The sequence below is a fragment of the Narcine bancroftii genome, chromosome 13 (assembly GCF_036971445.1).
Source record: "Narcine bancroftii isolate sNarBan1 chromosome 13, sNarBan1.hap1, whole genome shotgun sequence".
NCBI lineage: Eukaryota > Metazoa > Chordata > Chondrichthyes > Torpediniformes > Narcinidae > Narcine > Narcine bancroftii.
This window is the reverse complement of record NC_091481.1, coordinates 14,979,700-15,005,059: the sequence shown is the minus strand read 5'-3', so window position 1 is coordinate 15,005,059 and position 25,360 is coordinate 14,979,700. Positions and strand designations below refer to the sequence as shown.

General features: G+C 41.1%; 1 protein-coding gene across 10 annotated transcripts in view; it reads right to left on the bottom strand.

Moving 5' to 3' along the window:
* srpk2 (SRSF protein kinase 2) overlaps positions 1-25,360 on the bottom strand; it is a 180,599-nt gene that overhangs the window by 81,293 nt on the left and 73,946 nt on the right. For 5 of the 10 annotated variants that reach the window (XM_069908285.1, XM_069908284.1, XM_069908283.1 and 2 more), the window contains one exon: positions 715-778. The exons of the other annotated variants lie outside the window; for them this stretch is intronic. In XM_069908285.1, coding sequence (XP_069764386.1) covers positions 715-778 — 64 coding nt within the window. The remainder of the gene's footprint in view (positions 1-714; positions 779-25,360) is intronic. 10 annotated transcript variants of the gene reach the window in all.

The following is a 25,360-nucleotide window of genomic DNA, read 5'->3' as shown; positions in this document are numbered from 1 at the left end:
ATAAGTAGACACGGACTTTACTATTTTACTATTCTTAATAACCGTAACTCATAAAGCAGTCAATTAATGATGCAAGATGGTAAATTATTGAGTAAAGTTACATTGACTTGGCCAACTTACTGCAGTTATTTCAATTAATGTTGATTTTAGCTTAGTAGTAATAATAATACATGGTTTTACAAACATTGCGAGCCAATTAACTTCATCTGCAAGTATGAACCATTACTGCATCATACAACTATGTTCTTGCACGACCCAACCATGAAGCAGCATCACGTCTGCCTCAGTGACTAATCTGTGGGTTAGTGATTTCATGTTCGAGGCATAGACGCTCCGCAGAGACACTCCTTTTCAGAATTGACTCCAATCTAAAAAGCAGAATACAAAGTGGGATGCTCTGCACATGTGCACGTCACAGCAGGAAAAGGGGAAAAATTAAATTAGCACATGTTAATTTTTGCTATTTGCTTTGTTATGATGCACCTTTTCAGAAAAATACACAAATGAATAAGCCTTGGAAATCCTCAACAAAAGCAACAAGCCTCGAGAATAAAAATAGATTCTGAAAATGTATGTTAACCAATGTCGTGAGGCTTTCTTGGCTGACGTTTCAACATTGGCAGCTCCTTTCTCCTTCCCTCCCTCCCTCCTTCCTTGAGATTTCCACTGTCTGCCTTTACCATCAATTCTGGGTGCAATGGATGTTTGCTGTACCTTTCTGAAGAGGACGACTTCCCAGAGTTAACTGACATCAGCAGCTCAATCTTCTGCTTGGTTTCTGGAAAAATTAGAAAATGTTCAGAGCCAAGTACCTCTGGTTTCTTTTCAAATACCTAATCTTCAATATTTAGATATTATGGCTAAACCAGATTGAGGCCACAGGTTTCAAATGCTTCTGCGTGTATTGTAATTCACTGCTACTGGAAAAAAAAGAGGGAGGCAGAATAAGCTCCACAGGAATCAAGCTTCACTAAAATGTGCACATGACCGTTTATGAAAACAGGAAGTACAGTACCATTTTTTTTCAACATAGGGGTAGCTTTCCAGGCTGTACCAATGTAAGATTCAATGTCACAGCAGATGGTGCAATTTTAGATTAGAGGAGCTTGCTTGAAAGCTGTACCAGATGAATATCTTAATAAAATTAAGACTGTTCCCCACTTTGATTGGAAGCAAATTAACTATTTTACATTAGGTTTTTTTTCCCAACAGCGCTGCATTGAGCATTTGTTAGTAAATTCTACTCAGCTAGTTTTCTGCTTAGTTATGCAATGGTTGCAATAGAATTCTGAAATGATGAAATAAAATGATATAACAAGTGTTCAACGTTTGACAAAAGCATTTAGAAATCACAAGACCAAAAAGAGCTCAATGTTTCTTTGGTGGCACTGATGGTACAAACTAGGAAGGACACTGATATTTGTGTCATTAATACAGACTGGCATTAATTCATCAAAATTTTTAAAAAATAGCCAATGCTGCCAATCTGAAATCAAGGAAAGTAATCCAAACAAATTCCTCATTCAATATGTAATAGTTTACCATTTTAAAACAGGTTAACATTTCACGTCGGATGCCTTTATCAGAACTGAAAAACAGCAGATTGCCCACCAAAATACATGCAGTATGAAGTGGTTAAAGTTAATTGCTCTAGTGTCCACCAATTCAAGGAGACAGCTAACATCCTTAATAGCTTATGAAAAGCAAGATGAAAAAATGAATTGGTCAAAATTTTTAATTCCATCTCTCTCCAGTCAGATATTGCTCAGCCTACGGAGTATTCTAAAGCATTTTTCTCCTTTGTCTCAGATTTCCAGTGTGAGCATTTTTCTTTTGTAAAAGAGTGCAATTGCTATGGTTGCTTTGTGAAAAATGAAGTTGGAGAAATCATCAATGAACAGAGCAGAATGAATTGGAAAATTATCCCCAATTCAGTTGGCAATGTTAAATTAGGGAAGCACAAAGCGATAAAGTAAGACGAGGATCAAACCAAAAGTAACTCAGCACCGAAAGTGAGGAAGTAATCATAATAAGGGGCAATTTTTAAACATGGTTTAAAAAAAATGAACAATTTCAAGCAGATCAGCATTGATCGAATGATGAAAAAAAAAGAAACTTTGAAAACCTCAATTATAAAATGGTACAAAGTGAGTAAAATGAGGAATACTATACATAAAATGCAACACATTGAAGAACAAAGTTTTATAAAATAGTGCAAATTGAAAAGGAGTGAAAATCGATTTCATCAGGAGGCATTCTCTGGTGATGTTGTACGTAATGATGGTCATAATGTAGATTCTGCCATAGATACTGATCTGCTATATTTTTAAGTGAGTTATGCCAAGTTGCTCTTGGAGTTGAGGCCACTGAAAAATGCCATGATGCTTTAATGGCTTCTCTATTAATTCTGCAACGTGGTAATCGATCTTCCTTTAACACATCTCCAGCGTTGGCCAACTTTGTGAAACTCATTTATGTGGTACATTCTTTCCTACAAAATCATCTGTTATAGCTTGTTCACTTGGGACATTGCCTTGGTTAATAAGAACTATCCTTAGCATTCCTTTCTCATCTCTGATGTTCCTTTTCATCAGATATTTGACTCTGCCAAGAGATATGGGAAGTAGGGTTATACTGTTACTGACCAAATACAAAATGAAGATGAGTTTGAGGAGAATGTTCTGTACTACATTGAGCTTGACAAAGGACACATATAGTGCCTTGTCATGGACACTGCATTTGACTTGGAACTGCACGAAAACCAACAAGGTCGGGTCAGATACAGCAATGAGCTCTCTGAACCCTTCTCCATCAACAATGGCGTGAAGCAAGGCTGCATTCTCGCACCAACCCTCTTTTCAATCTTCTTCAGCACGATGCTGAAACAAGCCATGAAAGACCTCAACAACGAAGACGCTGTTTACATCCGGTACCGCACGGATGGAAGTCTCTTCAATCTGAGGCGCCTGCAAGCTCACACCAAGACACAAGAGCAACTTGTCCATGAACTACTCTTTGCAGACGATGCCGGTTTAGTTGCCCATTCAGAGCCAGCTCTTCAGCACTTGACGTCCTGTTTTGCGGAAACTGCCAAAATGTTTGGCATGGAAGTCAGCCTGAAGAAAACTGAGGTCCTCCATCAGCCAGCTCCTCATCATGACTACCAGCCCCCACACAGCTCCATCGGGCGCACAAAACTCAAAACGATCAAGCGGTTTACCTATCTCGGCTTCACCATTTCATCGGATGCAATGATCGACATCGAGATAGACAACAGACTCGCCAAGGCAAATAGCGCCTTTGGAAGACTACAAAGAGTCTGGAAAAACAACCAACTGAAAAACCTCACAAAGATTATCATATACAGAGCCACTGTCATACCCACGGCTCCTAGAACGCTTCCACCAGCATTGTCTCCACTCCATCCTCAACATTCATTGGAGCGACTTCATCCCTAGCATCGAAGTACTCGAGATGGCAGAGGCCGACAGCATCGAATCCACGCTGCTGAAGATCCAACTGCGCTGGGCAGGTCACGTCTCCAGAATGGAGGTCCATCGCCTTCCCAAGATCGTGTTATATGGCAAGCTCTCCACTGGCCACCGTGACAGAGGTGCACCAAAGAAGAGGTACAAGGACTGCCTAAAGAAATCTTTTGGTGCCTGCCACATTGACCACCGCCAGTGGGCTGATATCGCCTCAAACCGTGCATCTTGGCACCTCACAGTTCGGCGGGCAGCAACCTCCTTTGAAGAAGACCGCAGAGCCCACCTCACTGACAAAAGACAAAGGAGGAAAAACCCAACACCCAACCCCAACCAACCAATTTTCCCCTGCAACCGTGTCTGCCTGTCCCGCATCGGACTTGTCAGCCACAAACGAGCCTGCAGCTGACGTGGACATTACCGCTCCATAAATCTTCATCCGCGAAGCCAAGCCAAAGAGAAAGAGCATGATGAAGATCACATCTACTGGGCTTCGAGATAAATGGAATTCACATCATAACTTGGGGAACAGTTCTTCAACCACTAAGAGGAGGAAGTTGAAGAGGACCTAGGTGATGACCCCCCCCCCCCTCCACCCGGTAGATAGCAGGAAGCACATTTGCAGTTACTATCGTTGAATTGCTTCCTCTTGAAGATGGTCACAATTATGATGTAGGTTGCTATAGGACGTTCCAAGGCACTCACATGAAGAACAGAGTCATAGTTGAGAAGGTCTTTGGAAGTTCCTTCCAGCAGGTGTTGACTGCCTTCTGTTTTGAGTGAGTTCACCCTCGTTCTAGTCAGAGGGTTAGGATTTTGGGAGTTTGGTTTGTAAATAGCTTTTGCAGTGCTGAAAAATCTGTGCATATCACGACTGTTATTGTTATGGACTTCCTGCTTTCACTCGATATTTTAGAACATGGATTTCTTCTGGGCTTCTGCCTTTTGACCAGTCTCTTTTCCCCTATGTAATGGTAGAGGTTCCATTGAAAAAAAAACATCCGTCTTCTGATCCTCCTTCTTATTAGAAAAGCTAATAGTTTATTTGTAAATACCAATTAGATTCACTCCTTATAATTCAAGCCCTCCAATTCTAGCAGCATTTTGGTGTTTCTGCTCTCCACATCAACTTATTGACATTCTTCCTATAATTAGGTAACACCAAATGCACAAAGCTCATTAAACATGGTTTCACCCAACCCTTGTAGAAATGTACCATATGATCTCAACTCTTGCACTCATTCCCCAACCAATTAAGGCAAGTGCACCAGATACCTTCGTCCCCAATCTGTCCACCTGAGTCACCAAGTTTAACTCATTAGATATAGAAACTATGACTCCCAAAAGTCTGGGAGTGGATGGATTGTCCAAGAGGTACTGAGAACAACCTCGTGGAAAAAAAAGGAAAGAGACTAAAAGATTTCAAAAGTTTGCACACAGAATTGTTACACCAATATTTTTGTCAGTTGGACAATAATGCCAAGGAACTTTTATTTTGTAGTAACCATTTTGCATTACCAGACTGCTCATTTCTGCCTCTACAACAAGCATCCCTTCAGTGAAATGGTTCAATGCTGTGAAATTGTTCATGTCTCCAACTGAGAAATAAACCAAAAACAGCAAATCACGATCCAATCCCTCTCAGGTTTAGGCACAGCTTTTTTTGTCTCAAATCCTCCAAGCATTTCAGTCCTAACCGTTGGACGACTATTTAAACCCTCCCTCCATTTTTAAAATATCTGATATTTCAACACCCCATAGCATTTTATCCCATTTCATCTTCCACTTGTTTTATTTTTAAAAAATCTTTGAAAATGGACCTGTACTATTCATGAATACCATGATGTTTCCTTCAGCATTAGAAATAAAATGTTGTTTCAAACAATATGCATGCCATTACCCTGTTCAGCTCTCTTTGGAAGCACAATTGAGCTTCGATTAGCAGTGAATGATATTTCTTAAAATGGACACATGTTCATTAATTTATTGCAGTCATGAATTTCAAGAGCTTTAATGCACAAAATTAATTTTTCATCCTAAAATCTCAAATATTCTCTCAATACACTTCATTTGAAGGTAATAAATCTTCAAAATCTATAAATAAATAAATCTAAAAACAAAAAATGGCAGGAGTAATTTTAGCGTACAGAGGGAGGTAACAAATCACACTTACTCAAATAACAGCCTTTTCAAGCTCGATATTCCCTAAATTTCTGCACATTTACAACAATAGTGCCTTTAAAAAAAAACTAAAATCCCATGCTTCAAAGGAACATTATCAAATTCAGATCAGGCCATATATGGCACTATCAGGGATATTTTAAAATTTCTGACATTAGGAACATTGCAGCTGAAGTTAAGATACTTGGTCACCAATGGAGAAACAGTTAAATTCAGGCATGATATAAAGCAGGTCAAAGGATATAGGACTGATAAGGTTGATATTAGGAAAAATTAGAACAAAAGGGACTTGAAAACAAAAATAAGGGCTTTTAATGGAGACAATACTTAACTAGAGACAAGCATAGACAAGTAGTCAGGGAGGACTATTTGAATGGTATCTTCAAATTTATAAAGGTAGGCTGATCTGGGATGACTAGGGCAGCCATAAAGTAATCACAAGATAACAAAGCCAGTGCAGCCTCAGCAGATAACCCATGTAAAGCAAAATTGAAAGATTATGCAGATTAGACAGTTTTCACCCAAAATGTACCATGCAGTCAAATAGGAGAGCAAAACTGCAGACAATGAAGTCAATGGCTAATAAACAGTTTGCTTGCAGTGGAGTTCAATTCCCAATACTTAATTGCACAAAATATCTACTCATCCTGTTCAAAAAGCTGGATGATCCAGAGAAAAGATTGGATTTGACAAATGATAGGGCAGAGTTGAGCAACCAAAGTCATAGAAAGTCAGAATCCTACAGCAGGTCCAAACAGAACCCTCTTATTTTAATCTGACACCCGCATTAGGCCTATATCCCTACTATCCTCTCCCAAATGTTTCCCCCCACCCCACCCCAAAAAGGGAAGCCAATGTGCCTCTACTACTTTCTCTGGCAGCTTGTCCCATATGTCCACCACCTTCTAAGTGAAAAATGGTCTCCTCAGCCTTCTAAATCCCACCCGAGTTAAGTCCTCTCATTTTAGATTAGCACACTCTAAGAAACAGACCTTCGTCATTTACCTTATCAGTATAATAGATGTTATATTACTCTTTGCAGACGATGTCGCTTTAGTTGCCCATTCAGAGCCAGCTCTCCAGCGCATGATGTCCTGTTTTGCGGAAACCGCCAAAATGTTTGGACTGGAAGTCAGCCTGAAGAAAACTGAGGTCCTCTATCAGCCAGCTCCCCACCATGACTACCAGACCCCCCACATCTCCATCGGGCACACAGAACTCAAAACGGTCAACCAGTTTACCTACCTCGGCTGCACCATTTCATCTGATGCAAGGATCGACAACGAGATAGACAACGGACTCGCCAAGGCAAATAGCGCCTTTGGAAGACTACACAAGAGTCTGGAAAAACAATCACCTGAAGAAACACACAAAGATCAGTGTGTATAGAGCCATTGTCATACCCACGCTCCTGTTCGGCTCCGAATCATGGGTCCTCTACTGGCATCACCTACAGCTCCTAGAACGCTTCCATCAGCGCTGTCTCCGCTCCATCCTCAACATTCATTGGAATGACTTCATCACCAACATCGAAGTACTCAAGCTGGCAGAGTCCGCAAGCATTGAATCCACGCTGCTGAAGACCCAACTGCGCTGGGTGGGTCACGTCTCCAGAATGGAGGACCATCGCCTTCCCAAGATTGTGTTATATGGCGAACTCTCCACTGGCCACCGAGACAGAGGTGCACCAAAGAAGAGGTACAAGGACTGCTTAAAGAAATCTCTTGGTGCCTGCCACATTGACCACCGCCAGTGGGGATCTCGCCTCCAACCGTGCATCTTGGTGCCTCACAGTTCGGCAGGCAGCAACCTCCTTTGAAGAAGACCGCAGAGCCCACCTCACTGACAAAAGACAAAGGAGGAAAAACCCAACACCCAACCCCAACCAACCAATTTTCCCTTGCAACCGTGCCTGCCTGTCCCGCATCGGACTTTTCAGTCACCAACGAGCCTGCAGCAGACGTGGACGTACCCCTCCATAAATCTTCATCCGCGAAGCCAAGCCAAAGAAAGAAGGTAATAGATGTTATATTTTCAGTTGTCATTGCAATAATGAAACACTTGGAAAATAAAGAATTTGAAAAAGCATAATAACGATGCCTGTCAAGTAATTAGTCGAGACCAAAAGATCTGTTCCGTTATCACCAAGCATCTCCACTTTACACAGTAGCCACCTGATATCATTCATTTTTTTACTGATAATAGGCTTTGCATGTTGTGATCAAAAGTGAAGGAGAATATTCAAGGTTAACCATTTTTCTTTGTGAATTTTGACAACATGGCATTGAAGTCCTGATCTGAGCTATGCAAGATGTTAGATTTAACAAGACAAATTAGTTCAGCCAGGAGAGTGAGAAATAGTCACAGAATAATTTAACTGCAATTTCGGCAACATCCTTTGATATTTGTCGAGTTTGTTCAGTGACATTGGCTATCTTATCACCATCATCTATAAATTTTGAAAGGAAAAGAAATGGTTGCTCATTCAACTAGCCCATATCAAGTTGCAGTCCATAAGATTCACCTCACCGTTTACCACACTTACAAGGTTTCCATCGTTTGAAAATCTGTAAAATGTAATCTTAGATTGACATTATTATACTATTTGGCTTGCAAGTATGATTCTCTTGAAACCAAAATAACAAAATTGTTCAGGGAAGTCTGAGCAAGTAGCTGTTTTTGACCCATTTGTAAACTTCAGTTTATAATTTTGCCTGGCTCCAAGGACATTAAATTTCCAAATAGCAAACAAATATCAAGCACCATGACATTAAAACATGCTTTTGAACATTTCTAGCTCATGTTCTCAAATTGGGAGTGGACTCATCAGGAAATACAATTGTAAACGTGATTGTTTTATTCAATAGTGTTAGAACAGAAAAAATTGAGGACTGCCAGATGAGAAAAATTCAAGAAAAAAATATCACACTGCTGTAGTAGAACTAATAAACTTTGGGAATCGGTCCTAAAATTTTACTGAATATTTGCACAAGGATAAAATAAGGCATGATGTGAAATGAGAGTAACTGCCAAAGGAAATCAGACTCAAATATTTATTAATGCAAGGATAAGAGATTTTGCTGCTCTGACCAATTTAGCCAACAGCAGCGTTTTATGTTGACAGTTATAAAGTTGTCTATCAATTCACTGAATGTTAAAAAATGGCAACAACTATATTTTTAAATGGCAACAATCAATTTCTTTAATTTCAACTCTGGGTTAAAAATGACAAATAAACATATATTTATATACTGCTTCCATTTTCAGTTCAATTTTTTCAATATTTGAATCTGTAATTAAATTTCCTCGGAATGGTGAACCAAACCTGACTGAAAAGGACAAACCACTGAGAGACCCGTTGTCCAAGAAAAATCAGTGGAGTTGGGGACATGAGCAACAGAGGACATTTAGTAACCTCAAGCGAGAGCTATCATCCACACTGGTACTTCAGTTGTATGATCAGCCACATCAACATCTACACCAGATACTTGCATCATTATGTGCCTTTCTCATGAGATTTTTTTTAATGTAGAGATACAGCACAGTAACAGGCCCTTCCAGCCCAGGAGCCCATGCTGCCCGAATACACCCAGTTAACACTATATTTTTGGATTGTGGGAGGAAACCGGAGCACACCAGGATCTCCAATCATGTTACTGCAATAGTTCTTTAATTATAATAAATTAAAAGCAAGAAACTACAAGGAACTGATGTTCAGGGAAGCAGGAGGAGGGATAAGAGGAAAAAGTCGAAGATATGCACAAAGCATTAAAAAAATTAACCTGCAAAGGCAAGGAAACTGCCATGTGCAGGTCGCCCAAAATATTCCTACACTGCCATCTTGTGTCTGTGATCTTCATTGAATTTCAGCACCCATGTGACAAAGTATTTAAAACTAAACGTTGAACCTTAGCAAAACAGACACTGCAAACAGTTCAAGTGGTTATCCATTGACATACCCTAACTTGTAAGTTTTTGAATACATTTTAAGACAGACTGCTACTCTCCACACAGCATTTTAATATTATTGTGGCCAGATCAACCCCTTTTTTTAATATTAGCAATAAAATACATTTTATTTCGTGATACAGACAAACATGCAGTGAAAGTAACTTCATTTCTCTTCCGGTAGCTGGACTAAAACATTTATTTTTCTGAAGGCCTTGCAAGATTAATCAGGGTTTCAACCATTCTTGCTTTCACGTTAGATGAATTTATATTTATTTGGGGCTCGTATTCAAATCCAAGTGGCTACTGGTTTCTTTGTGTTTTTTAAACATTATACAGATTTGCAATGTGAAGATAATGTGCAGCACATGATCAGACCATAATCAAACACCCCACCCTATCATTGGTTCATGTACACTTCACAATGCCTTGAAAAACCAGCCAACACATTAAAAGACTGATCCAGCTTTGGCCATACCTTCTTCACCCTCCTCCTATCAAGAAGAGGGTTCACGAGTGAATTCTTTTCATAACTAGGTTCAAGGAACTTCTTTCCCACCATTAGACTCCTGAACAAATCTCACTAGTAAAATTACGTTGCCTTTATCATTGTTATGTTGTCTGCACTAAATGCTCTGTCAGTAATTCTACACTTCTGTGTTTTACTTACTGTATTATGCACAGTCCATCTAGCTGGATTGCTTGCAAAACAAACTTTCTCGTTGCACCTTGGGACATGCAACAAGAAACAAATTACAAGTGACAGACCTCAGTCCTTTAAAAATATTATCCCGTACTAATAGTGAAAGTGCTTGATTTTCTTAAACATTAAGATTGATAAGTCCCTGGGGCTGGACACAATATACCCCAGGCTGCTGTGGGATGTGAGAAGACATAGCTGGGGCAGTAGATATGATCTTTGAATTCTCTTTGGCCATAGGGAAGATGCCAGAGGATTGGAGAATGGCAAATGTTGTCCCTTTGTTTAAAAAAGATAATAGGAAGGATCCTGGGAATTATAGACCAGTGAGTCTCAAGTTAGTGGTGTGCAAACTAATGGAGAGGATTCTTAAGGACAGGATCTATGAGCATTTGGAGAAGTACAGTCTACTCAAGAATAATCAGCATGTCTTTGTGAAGGGAAGGTCATGCCTCACGTCTAATTGAGTGTTTTGAGGAGATAACAAAAGAAATTGATGAGGGTAGGGCAGTAGATGTGGTCTACATGGATTTTAGCAAGGCATTAGACAAGATCCCCCACGAGAGACATCCAGAAAGTCAGGAGGCACGGAATCAGTGGACCTTGCCTGGGTGGAAAAAAAATTGGAAGAAAGCAGAGAGTAGTAGTGGAAGGAAAGTATTATGCCTGGAGGTCGGTGACTAGTGGAGTGCTGCAAGGATCTGTTCTGGGATCCCAGCTCTGTGATTTTTATCAATGTCCTGGATTATGGATGGGTCAGTAAATTTACAGATGACATGAAGATTGGAGGAGTTGTGGATAGAGCTGAAGGTTGTCGAAGATTACAAGATGATATAGATAGGATGCAGAGTTGGGCAGAAAAGTAGCAGATGGGTTTCAATCCAGATAAGTGTGAGGTGATGCATCTTGAAAGGACAAACCAGAAAGCGGAGAACAGTGATGTCACACACACCAGCTGGAAGTGACATCCTCTTTCTCTACAATGGCGGACATCAATTCGATCACTATGGGCAGCCTGAAAATGTGTTCTTCTATCACCAAACACTCAGGTCTTAACATCATTATCTGCAAGAGGATGCAAACAATAACAGAACCAAATTGACACCATTTACGTGAAATGATTTCACTGAAATATTGCAGAGACTCATCGAGAAATTTGAGGAGGAGAGTAAGGCTGAGCTGAATAGCCATCATAGAAAACACCTCATTATCTTGCGGTATTTTGAACAGCTATACAATAACAGAGAATGTGGGCTGATATCCTCAATAAATTAGATGATCAACAATGGCATGAGAATCTTAGACCGTCTCGGAGTACTTTTGAATTTATGGCCTGGCCAGACCCATGGTGCTCGAGCTCTAGTCAATTCTCACATTTACAGAAAGGCCGAGAATGCAGGCAGGTATCTATTCCCTTGGAAGTAAGTGAGTATGCCACACTCTACAGTGACACTTGAAACAGTTACATGAAAAGATCTCGAGAGGCCTTAAGTTAGTTTTGATATGTGCATACAAGAATGTAGACAGACGTGTTTGTATATTTATAAGTTTCTATGTGTTAACATATATCCATACATCCAGGCATATGGATGGGATGACTGGAGGTCAGGTCCATCCCCTGCATTGCACAATGGCCATAGAAGGAATGGGAGCATTGGCTGTTTGTGCTGCCTGGCTATCTGAGAAACCTATACCTCTGCATTGCTTTGCCTACAGGTATCCAAGATTGTTGACAGAGTGGAAATCCCTGCCCATTTCATCAGGGTCCCCACCTACCCATTCATGAATTGGCTGACTCATCATAATCACAAATTCAACCACGAACCGAGCTCTGCACGAATGCTTCTGGACGTCTCAAGGGTCACTGGAGGTGCCTGGCAAAACGACTGGATATTAGCCCTGCTTTTGTGTCTAATGTTGTTGTTGCCTGCTGTGTCCTGCATAACATGTGAGATTAACGAGGAGCACCTCGTGGTAGAGATGTCCGAGGAGGGAGATCTCCCTCTGCCAGATAGGAGGGTACAACATCCCAGAGTCACCAAGCTATATGTGAGGCTATTATATCAGTTTTGAGTGAGCATCAGGCAGACAACTCAGGCATCTCACCAAAACATCGATAAGAAGCTTATTGCTCATCGAAGAAAGTAGTGTATCTTGATTTTTAACGTTTTGGAATAACTTCCAGGACAGATCTTTGGAGGTGTTAACACAGAGGAATTTAGGCCCTACTGAGCCCTTGATGAGGACTGGGTCATGTTCCCCTGAATTTCTCCTGACGTCCACAATCATCTCCTTGGTTTTGCTGACATTGAGCGCGAAGTTGTTGCCATTGAATCATTCAACCAGCTGATTTATCTTCATCATTGCTGTTTTGATTCTGCCGACAACTATGGTGTCATCAACAAACTTGTAGATGGCATTGGAATTGTGCCCGACCACACAGTCATGGGTGTATATTGAGTAGAGCAGAGAGCTACACACACATCCTTGGGGTGTGTCTGTGTTGATAATCAGTGAGGAGATGTTGTTTCCAATTAGTACTGACTGCAATTTTCCAATGAGAAAGTCCAGGATCTAGTTGAAGAGGGGAGTAGAGAGACCTAGAGTTTGTAGCACCTTGACCAGCACTGAGGGAAGAATGGTATTGAAGGCTGAGCTGTAGTCGATGAAGCCAGCCCTATGTGTGAAATGTTGTTTTTGAGGTGATCCAGAGCTGAGTGGAGAGCCAGCACTGTTGGATCTGCTGTGGAGTGATTGTGGCGATAGGCTATTTTGCAGTGGGTCCAGATCTTTGCTTAAGTACATGTTAATTCTAACCGTGACCAGCCTCTCAAAGCATTTCATCACAGTAGAAATTAGTGCAACTGGGCAGTAGTCATTGAGGCAGTTCACACTATTTCTTGGTTACCAGGATGAATGATGCCCTTTTGAAGCAGGTGGGAACCTTTGACTGCAGCAATGAGAGGTTGAAAATGTCCGTGAATGCTCCGGCTAGTTGGCTGGCACAAATTTTAGAACCCTGCCAGGTAAGCCATTGTGGCCTAACCCTTCTCTTGAATGATGCTTTGACATTGCCCTCAGAGACAGATATCGGTGTCCTCAGCCTTTTTCTCAAACGGGCATAGAAGGTGTTCAACTCATTGGGTAATGAAGCGTCACAGCCATCTACAGTGTTTGCCCTCACTTTATAGGCTGTAATGGCCTGTACTCCTTGTCATATCTGTCTCTCGCTTCCTCTGGAATTGCCACTTTGCTTCAGGGAAGGCCTTCCACAGGACATACCTGGACATATTGTAAAGTTCCTGGTCCCCGGCCCTTAGCAGCTCGCAAATTCTGATTCATCCAGGGCTTCTGGCTAGAGAACACCCAGGATGTGTACGTGGGCACACAGTCAACCACAGGTTTTGATAGAAATCGGTGACACCTGTTGCATATTCATTCAAGTTTATGGATTCGTTCTTGAATACGTTCCAGTTCACCGATTCAAAGTAGTCCTACAGATGCTCCTCTACCTCCCTCAACTATACCTTCACTGTCCTCACCACTGGTGCTGTGGACTTTAGTCTCTGCTTGTACGCCGGGAGCACCAGTTGATCAGATTTGCAAAAGTGTGGTCGTAGTGTAGCTCAGTATGCATTCTTCATGGTGGTGTAGCAGTGGTCTTGCATGTGACATATTGGTGGCAATTTATCATAGTCTTCTTCAGAATCTCAAGATGGTACCTTCTTTGCGAGCAGCTCTGACGGGAATAATCAAATATTCCCATTCAGAACTTCTAAAAATCAAACTTACCCATTAATATGGATGTCCTAAGATCGTTGAGACCTCTGAACCGTTGGGCCACGGGACCTTTAACAGCCAGCACTCAGGCAAGTACAACAACACCACCACAGAAGTTTTAACCAACTAACAATCAAGCCAATTTAAACTTCGTGCGAGTCATAAACAGCGGATGCTCAGCATATTTAAACTTCGTGGGTGATTTAAAAGGACAGAGCACAGACCATTTAAACACCTGGTCCTCCTGCTTAATTAAATGCAGCAACCCACAATCTCCTGTGTCTTTGTCACCTTCCTCTTCTTTCTTCCTTTGGTTCCTGGATAGCAGTGCAACACATAGGAGATTGGAAAGATAGCATTTTATGGTCAAGAAATCACAAAAAACAGAACTGAACAGATGAAAATCAGTTCTTGCCTGCCTCTGCTGCAGCAGAAGATGAGGTGCTGGGGCCACTTCCTCTCTTGGGGACAGTTGAGGTCCTCTGGGTGGCTGAGGTACAGGGAGCGGACAAGGTACCCAGGGAGATCAGGCACATGGGGCAGAAGATGGATCAGGGGTAATTGGGGAATCTGGGACAGATGAGAGGGATTGTCTACTTTCTCCTCCTGCGGTCTCAAATTGGATTCAGGTGACTGTTCAGGAGCCCTCTCATTAGGGTCCACGTTGGCTACCAGGGAAGAGGATCTGCTGACTTGCTAGTGCCCTAGATATTATAGGCCAAGTTATAATATGGCTAATCCAGCCACTCTGTCCCATTCCTCCCATTGTGATCCATCACATGCAGAAACATCCTCCGAAGAGTCTTCAGTTTGAAACTTGTTGCTACAAGCCATTCATAAAATGGGCTATCTTTAATGGTGCACATTAATTCAAAGGATTCAGCCTTCTTTAACTTCAGTGAGAGGAACTCCTGCACCTCACTATACCCCCAGTTTGTGACCATAACTTAAAGTAAAAGTTTAATTACACAACAAATTGGAGAGAGATTGGGCAACCCTGAACTTTATCTGATGACTGTAGCAGACAGTTTTATCATGCAGTCAAATTGACTCGTGGAAAAACATCATCAACACATCTCTACTTTTAGTGTAACTAGATCGATAAATGCACTTTATGCAATGATTAATTACAAATTTTTACATCAATTATATTTGACACCTGAAAAATATGGTTTTAATGAATCAGATTTGTGTTTTAGATGTGGTGATACGGTTGGAACTTTTTTTCATGCTGTTTGGTTATGTATACATATACAATCTTTTTGGAAGAAATTTCAATCGTTTTTAGAATACCTGTATAAGATTAAAATAGTTTTAGATCCAACAGTATATTGGGTAGTTTGCAACCTCTGAAAGGTTTGGGATTAGATAAATTCCAGCTTGCTTTTGTATATTTAGCTTTATCCGTAGCAAAAAAATGTATTGCTAGTACGTGGAAAGATACAAATATGATTGATATTAATAGATGGCATAATGAGATGAAATATTGTTTAATAATGGAAAAATTTATGTATGTTTTGCATGATGATTATAATTTTTTTATTAATAAGTGGCTGCTATACTCGGAATATATACATTTCAATTTATATTGATTAGATTTTAATATGTATATATTTATCTTTTTTTTAATATTCTTTCTTTTTTCTTTTTTATGGCTCTCCTGCAGAGAGTTGGCTGAAGGGGAGGGGGGGGTCTTTCTTTTTTTTTCTATATATAGAAAAAAACGTTCATGTTTAATTGCTGTATATGTCATATATTATTTGTTTTTTGAACGAATAAATAAAGTTTAAAAAAAACATCTCTACTTTGTCCCTGGATAGTCAATGTCCCTATCACACTGGGCTAATCAGCAAACAGGCATCAGATGGCACCAGGGATAATAGAACCTACTTAGGTGGTCTATCCCCTGTATGATTTGACACCTGTGTGCTAATTGGTGAGCATTCTCAGTGGCCCCTTAACCATTAGCTGTTAATTACTAGGATAAGGTGTCAGTGTGAAAGGGGCTATAGATTGGGGGGGGGGGGGGGACAGCTAGCACCTATTTCCCAGGAAAAGATCAGCAAACACCAGAGGACACATGTACAATATTAAGGGAGGGAACTTTTGGGGAGACATCAGGAGTAATTTTTTTTAAAACATAGAAATTCGTGGGTGTCTGGAATGCCTTGCTAGGGTTGGTGGTTGAGACTGAAACACTGAGGGAATTTAAGAGACTCTTAGACAGATGCATAGATGAAAGAAAAATAGAGGGTTATGGGGTAGAGAGGGTTTAATTATCTTAAAGAAGGAATATATGGGTTGGCATAACATGGAGGGCTAAAGGGCGTACTGTACTATATTGTGGTATGTTCTATGTATCTGGGCATGTAGCGGCGGCTACACTGCTCCTGCAATAACACACACAACCAGACGGGTTGAGCTCAGTGAGCAGACTAGTTTATTGCAGGGTGCTGGGCTGCACTTATACTCCCAGCCTGGACCTGGCTGAGAACCGCGCTGGAGGGCGCTGACGTCACCCTGGCGTCACGTGGTTCCCCCAGCGTGGGTTTCTGAGCCCCGTGCTGGAAGGAAGGAAAACCCCCCCCCGACGGCACCATTTTGGCCGGCTGCCCCGCCACGTGGCTTACAAGCGGTGCCAGTTCGCCTGCCTTGTGGTGGGTGAGCTGCCACAGGCATTTATATTTGAAAGGATAGCATATTTTATTAAATGTGAGCAAGTGGGGCCTTCATTCAAAAGGAGCAAGAATTGGTAGAGCAGACCTTAGCCACACATTAGAGAATGCAGATGCTGTGATCTGGAGCAAAATAAAATGTGCTAGAGGAACTAGCAAATTGAGCTAAATCAAAGGAAGAAAAAGAATGGTCAACATTTCAGGTCGTAAACAGTGAGAATGTTAGAAGTTTGCATTCCTCAGAACATGCTTTTGTTCCTACTGTTATTGGTAATTAGATCTGTGGATTCTAAATAAAGATCAGCAATTATAAATGAAAATTACAAGTATTTAATGCAATGGCAGTCAACACAAATAGGGCACAGATAGGTGATATGGTATTCTGCAATAAAATACAAAAATAAAAATTCTGTTTATACAGTTAGGTTAAAAAAACTGCATTATTGAAACTAGGGTCAAGAGATTTTAAATAATTTGTTTTAAAGCAGAACATATTATATATAAACTAAATTTAGTTAATGTTTTTGTGACATCCTTCTCACAATTGAAGTTTTCAATATCTGTCAAATTGTTTAATGTTTTAATTTGCTGTTACATTTCTAATCTCAGATACTCAGGAATTTAAACTTTCATGTTGTTCATCTGCAATGGTGACTGCTTCGCACATCATCCATACGACTAACCTCCTGAGTATTTGCTATATTTTCTGTTTAATTTTAATGCAGGACCTGATTTTATAAACGTCTATCAAATGTTATGCTGACGAGTAGTGCCTAAACAGTTTTTCAACTGTAAATTAGTCTGCTTAGGATGTTGAAATCCTACCATGGAGAAATTTAGTGAAATGCGTGCAAAATAATTATATCCGACTTCTTGAGTGGACTTAAAGAAGTTGAAAGACCACATGCTCTTATTGCAAACATTACTTCAATGAATGCTGGTTGTCAAAAATATAACAAGAGACAATGATCAGCAAGTGAAATTGTGGATATTACATATCAAAGTAGTTATTTAGATCCTGTAAAGAATAGTATAATTTTTGTAACCTAGCCACACACACACACACACACACACACACACACACACACACACACACACACACACACACACACACACACACACACACACACACACACACACACACAGAATGAAGATTAATGGGACAAAACTACTTTGTAAGAGGAATATTGAACTTTGGGGTGAAAAGAAAAAACATTTTCAAATTAAACTTACAATAAAAAAATGTAAATCTAACTTTACAAAGGTTTTACCATGAACAGAAATTAAAATAGCTCATTAATGTACCATCAAACTTGCTTCATAACTTGTGCTTATCTAAAGTGCATTCCACCACTTTATTTTTTTGTTTATTTTTGAATACAGTGAAATGTTCTGCATCACAATAGCTTGATATTTATCACATTTGATTATTTATCCTTTCTTCCTCAGTTATGTCAGATACTTTTGAACAGGAAGACACTAAAATGAAGAAAAATATCTATAATTAAAGTTTAAACAAATTGCAGTGCCATGTCTTCCACCAAATCCATCAAGTGACTGAACGCAAGAAAGGAAAACAATTATACTTTGGTCCTACTTAAATGAATAATGCTTTTGTATTATGGTTAAAAATAATTCAGCAATGGTATGGACAAAGACTGGACAAAAAGAATACAATACAGATTTTTCAAAAAGATGAATTCCAAATTTTAAAAGAGGAAACTTTTAAAACTGTAAAAATGTTAAAATATGTGCAACATTGTTATTTTATTAGACAATTTGGGGAGGGGGAGGGAAGAAGGACATTAAAACCCATGGTGTTTACCTTGAATAAACAAAAGATTTACTAGTTATTTGTGAGAGGAGAAAATGTGGCCTCCCCGTCAGGAATGTGTGTATCGTGGGTGGTAATGCATCATCCCCATCTGGTTTGTCTTTGGAAGTCACATCACCTGTCAATCAAGGTTAGACTCAGGCCATTAATTAGTGCACACATTGTCATTGGCTAATTCAAATCACTCAGCATCACTATTGGCTCGACACACCGATCAGCCCTGTACTTAGCACCAGCACAGTGCACATTTCATTCTCTCAGCCTCGAGGTGATAGCCTTGGACACTGCTCCATACCAGGTCCCTACTACAGACATTGCTTGGAAGGGTTGTGGCTAAGCTAAGCTGTGGTATTGCTAAAGATGGATACTTGCAGTAGAGCCACACCTCCCAATGATCATAGGTTTGAGAGTGCATGTATACATACCCCTGTGGGTACCTTTTGTACCAGAGCCACCGACCAACGATCAGGGGTCCAGGAGAGTGTATATTACCTCTGCTTAGTGTGTGCACTGCAAGTGTGAATTAGTAATTATGTACTGTTTAATGTTTTCCCATGCTCTTTTATAAATTGTGTGTGTGTATTTTATTCCAGTTTAATGTTTTCCCATGCTCTTTTATAAATTGTGTGTGTGTATTTTATTCCAGTTTAATGTTTTCCCATGCTCTTTTATAAATTGTGTGTGTGTATTTTATTCCAGTTTACGATTTTCCCCCACTCTTCTATAAATTGTTATGTGTTAATAAATTGCAAACCCTTGTGTCCAGACTTGTCTCTCTATGAACCCACCGAATCTGATACCTTTTCTCAACACAACATTACTACAGGTAAATATTGATGTTTTTATATGACTGGACTGACCAGATATTTCAAAAGCATGCTCAATAAATGAACCTGAAAAACAAGCATTTGATAGAGAATACAAATTTGAATAGGTAGCAAAACAGCCATCATTTGCATTCAATAGTAGTATTGTAATCTGAGGAACATGCCTTCAAGCATAATGTAACCTTTCTCTGATGAAATTTGTGAATACATTATAGATTGACAGTTGAGCTTATGATACTGTGAAAATAAAGTTACTTTGAACCTATAACGCAAAGTCCATTGGCTTTATAAAGGTGTTTTTAAAGCCGATTATGAATGATTCAAATGCAAGATAAAGCCACTAATAATGAACTTAAACACCTAATTTAGTGGGAAAAATTCAATACCCCAGGATTACTGTTGTGGATAATGTTATGCCTTTGTTAAAATACAATTAATTTCTCATTAAAAATATTCAAAAGAACCATTCGCCATATCCCTAGTGAATGAAAACAAAACTTTAATTAAACTTTGTGATTGTAAATGAAATTTATCTTGCTATGTTTTGAATTTTAACTATGGTAGGCTTGCAACAGGAAATGGCAAGCAATACATTCCATTGCAGTTCCTCAAGTGATTAATAAACAATCTATTTGATGAATATATTATACATTGTTACATGACTGGAACTTAATTTATCGAACAGCAAATTAAGCAATCAGCTGGGTCCCAATTCTGATTATTACTAATTTTTAAAATGATCTTCTTTGAAGAATTGATAGCATAGTACAACATTCTACAGTACTCCTTGTATTGTTCAGAGTACAAAATACCAATTAATAAATTTATAATTTTGAAGTCTTCTAAAATGCAAATAAACATTTTCATACTATTTTTTTCTTGCTTCAAACAAATTAGTCCTTCTAATTTCTTGGAATCTTTTTGACAATTAAAATGAGCTTCAAGTCGAATCATATGAAACACTGCCAATATCAGTCACTTCAAATACCCGTGGCAAGTTAAGCAACTTTTCTAAAATTCACAGTGCTTGGCTTGAGGGAGATATTAAATTACTTTAACTGCTTCAATTTAAAACATTGAATACTGCAAAACAAGACTCATCATAAATCAAAGCTTTGTGGCACCAAGGGAATAAAAAGTTCTTTTGTATGGTGATATTTGAAATGCATACCAATCTGATCCTTTATGGTTACATTACAGACTGTAGTCCCACAATGGGCTCAATTGTTCAGCAGTCATTGTCAGAGATCCTTGGAAGAGGCAATTTTCCTCACCAAAATACTTCTTGTGTAAAGCTAGATTCATGCAAAAAACATCCCACCTGCTTTTTTGTTTAAAGCAGCACAAGAAAAATTTACCCACTACTTGTTAAATTACTTATAAGTTTTTGTTCAAAGTCTTACAAAAGGCAAAATATAAAAATGATCCAGTTACACACAGGTGATGTGGTCGATATGTATATCAAAGAAATCTCCCCAAATTTTACTGCAAAAGGACAAAAGACTCAAACCAAAACACATGCCAGAATATCAGTGCAGAACAATTGCACGCAATGGTTTGGCTTAGAGTCTATTTTAGCAAATATTTCTAAAGTGGGTCTCCAAAAACTCAAGCACATGCATAAAAAGAAAAGCAAACTAGGAAGAAGCAATTTGAATCCAGAGACCAACCTATTGAAAAATTAACATATTCCCTTCCATACTTACTGAAAGATCATCACCATCTCTCGTTTGTGGAAACAGCGATTACGTTAGTTTCCTAATCTAGAGAAGTCATCGAATTATCCATATTGCCCAATAGCCAAATAGCTGTGTTCAAAACTACTGGATTCTATCTGCTCAGTCTTAGGATCAGCAAATTTTAAGAGAATATTGCAGGTGGAAAAGGATTCTTTAGGCTTTACAAACATCATGCAGATATTGAATGTCAGTAATAAAACAATGTGCACATTCCAGATTTTATTCAAGGTTATTTGCATACAGTTTGGTTTGACCATGAAGAAATTACAACACTTTGTAGACATATTCCCATCATTTCAGGGTACCATAATGTTTGGGACATGTGGCTTGACAGGCGATTACTCTGGTATGTTTAATTGCTTCATTGGCGCAGGTGCAATTAATTGCTTCATTGGCGCAGGTGCAATTAATTGCTTCATTGGCGCAGGTGCAATTAATTGCTTCATTGGCGCAGGTGCAATTAATTGCTTCATTGGCGCAGGTGCAATTAATTGCTTCATTGGCGCAGGTGCAATTAATTGCTTCATTGGCGCAGGTGCAATTAATTGCTTCATTGGCGCAGGTGCAATTAATTGCTTCATTGGCGCAGGTGCAATTAATTGCTTCATTGGCGCAGGTGCAATTAATTGCTTCATTGGCGCAGGTGCAATTAATTGCTTCATTGGCGCAGGTCCAATTAATTGCTTCATTGGCGCAGGTCCAATTAATTGCTTCATTGGCGCAGGTCCAATTAATTGCTTCATTGGCGCAGGTCCAATTAATTGCTTCATTGGCGCAGGTCCAATTAATTGCTTCATTGGCGCAGGTCCAATTAATTGCTTCATTGGCGCAGGTCCAATTAATTGCTTCATTGGCGCAGGTGCAATTAATTGCTTCATTGGCGCAGGTGCAATTAATTGCTTCATTGGCGCAGGTGCAATTAATTGCTTCATTGGCGCAGGTGCAATTAATTGCTTCATTGGTGCAGGTGCAATTAATTGCTTCATTGGTGCAGGTGCAATTAATTGCTTCATTGGTGCAGGTGCAATTAATTGCTTCATTGGTGCAGGTACAATTAATTTCTTCATTGGTGCAGGTACAATTAATTTCTTCATTGGTGCAGGTACAATTCATTGCTTCATTGGTGCAGGAGACATCACCCAATCCTAAGGATTACCAAAATCAACACTTTGGAACATCATGAAGATGAAAAAGCATACTGGTGAGCTCAGTAATAGGGACTGGTGTTCTAACGAAGAGCTCCACTGCTGATATCAGAGGAATTCTTACCATAATGAAGAAAAATCCTCAAATGTATGTCTGACAGATCAGAAACAATCTTCAGGAGGCAGGTGTGGCAATGACTACTGTCTACAAAAGACTTTATGAACAGAAATGCAGAGGCTACAGTGCAAGATGCAAACCATGACAAAGGTAGTATGCTTTGGATCTTGAGCAGTTATTTTACACCTCTACACTTTGCTCTCATCATCAATGATGCAGGCTAATCTTGGTCTCATCTGTCCATAAAACCTTTTTCCAGAATTCTGCAGGCTCTTAAATACTTCTTGGCAAATCCTTTCTGTGGATGACTAATGGTTTGCTTCTTGCAGTGCAGCCTTTGTATTTTATGAAGTCTTCTGCAGAGAGTAGTCATTGACATTTCCACACCAGACTCCTGATGAGTATTTCTGATCTGTTGGACATACATTGAGGATTTTTCTTCATTGTGATAAGAATTCTTCTAACATCAGTGGACATCTTCCTTGAAATAGCAATCCCTTTTCAATTACTGAGCTTATCAGTATGCTCTTTCTTTTTAATGATGTTTCAAACCAGGGGCAGCCAACCTCAGGCCCACAATCCGTATTTATCCAGCCTGCAGGCCTCCAGATAGCCACAATTTAAATTTATTTGTACAGCACTACTGACACACTACCCCTTCTCTCCCCCACCTCCCCCAGTCTGACACCATTGCACCCCTACACTGCCACACACCCTCCAGTCTGCTACCAACACCACTCCCCTCCAGTCTGCTACCAACACCACTCCCCTCCAGTCTGCTACCAACACCACTCCCCTCCAGTCTGCTACCAACACCACTCCCCTCCAGTCTGCTACCAACACCACTCCCCTCCAGTCTGCTACCAACACCACTCCCCTCCAGTCTGCTACCAACACCACTCCCCTCCAGTCTGCTACCAACACCACTCCCCTCCAGTCTGCTACCAACACCACTCCCCTCCAGTCTGCTACCAACACCACTCCCCTCCAGTCTGCTACCAACACCACTCCCCTCCAGTCTGCTACCAACACCACTCCCCTCCAGTCTGCTACCAACACCACTCCCCTCCAGTCTGCTACCAACACCACTCCCCTCCAGTCTGCTACCAACACCACTCCCCTCCAGTCTGCTACCAACACCACTCCCCTCCAGTCTGCTACCAACACCACTCCCCTCCAGTCTGCTACCAACACCACTCCCCTCCAGTCTGCTACCAACACCACTCCCCTCCAGTCTGCTACCAACACCACTCCCCTCCAGTCTGCTACCAACACCACTCCCCTCCAGTCTGCTACCAACACCACTCCCCTCCAGTCTGCTACCAACACCACTCCCCTCCAGTCTGCTACCAACACCACTCCCCTCCAGTCTGCTACCAACACCACTCCCCTCCAGTCTGCTACCAACACCACTCCCCTCCAGTCTGCTACCAACACCACTCCCCTCCAGTCTGCTACCAACACCACTCCCCTCCAGTCTGCTACCAACACCACTCCCCTCCAGTCTGCTACCAACACCACTCCCCTCCAGTCTGCTACCAACACCACTCCCCTCCAGTCTGCTACCAACACCACTCCCCTCCAGTCTGCTACCAACACCACTCCCCTCCAGTCTGCTACCAACACCACTCCCCTCCAGTCTGCTACCAACACCACTCCCCTCCAGTCTGCTACCAACACCACTCCCCTCCAGTCTGCTACCAACACCACTCCCCTCCAGTCTGCTACCAACACCACTCCCCTCCAGTCTGCTACCAACACCACTCCCCTCCAGTCTGCTACCAACACCACTCCCCTCCAGTCTGCTACCAACACCACTCCCCTCCAGTCTGCTACCAACACCACTCCCCTCCAGTCTGCTACCAACACCACTCCCCTCCAGTCTGCTACCAACACCACTCCCCTCCAGTCTGCTACCAACACCACTCCCCTCCAGTCTGCTACCAACACCACTCCCCTCCAGTCTGCTACCAACACCACTCCCCTCCAGTCTGCTACCAACACCACTCCCCTCCAGTCTGCTACCAACACCACTCCCCTCCAGTCTGCTACCAACACCACTCCCCTCCAGTCTGCTACCAACACCACTCCCCTCCAGTCTGCTACCAACACCACTCCCCTCCAGTCTGCTACCAACACCACTCCCCTCCAGTCTGCTACCAACACCACTCCCCTCCAGTCTGCTACCAACACCACTCCCCTCCAGTCTGCTACCAACACCACTCCCCTCCAGTCTGCTACCAACACCACTCCCCTCCAGTCTGCTACCAACACCACTCCCCTCCAGTCTGCTACCAACACCACTCCCCTCCAGTCTGCTACCAACACCACTCCCCTCCAGTCTGCTACCAACACCACTCCCCTCCAGTCTGCTACCAACACCACTCCCCTCCAGTCTGCTACCAACACCACTCCCCTCCAGTCTGCTACCAACACCACTCCCCTCCAGTCTGCTACCAACACCACTCCCCTCCAGTCTGCTACCAACACCACTCCCCTCCAGTCTGCTACCAACACCACTCCCCTCCAGTCTGCTACCAACACCACTCCCCTCCAGTCTGCTACCAACACCAAGACCCCAAACACCACACCGCTCCTCAACCGAAGCCACCAAAAAATCATTACAGCCCACCATTCAACCACTGGCTCACTTTCTGGCCACATATGGTAAAAGGTTGCTGTCCCTGTTCCAAACAGTAGATTTTGGTAATCTGAAGGTTTGGGCAATGTCTATTACTGTTTAATTCTTTTTCAGCCTCATAATGGCTTCTTTAACTTTTATTGCCATAACCCTGGTCCTCATGTTGGAAAAAAAATGTCAACTACAAACTCCAAAGGGGATCGCATTCTTTGAGGCAAGGCCAGGTCTTTTGTACCTGCACCAATGAACAAATTAAACATACTTCAGTATTCACAAACACCCGTGAA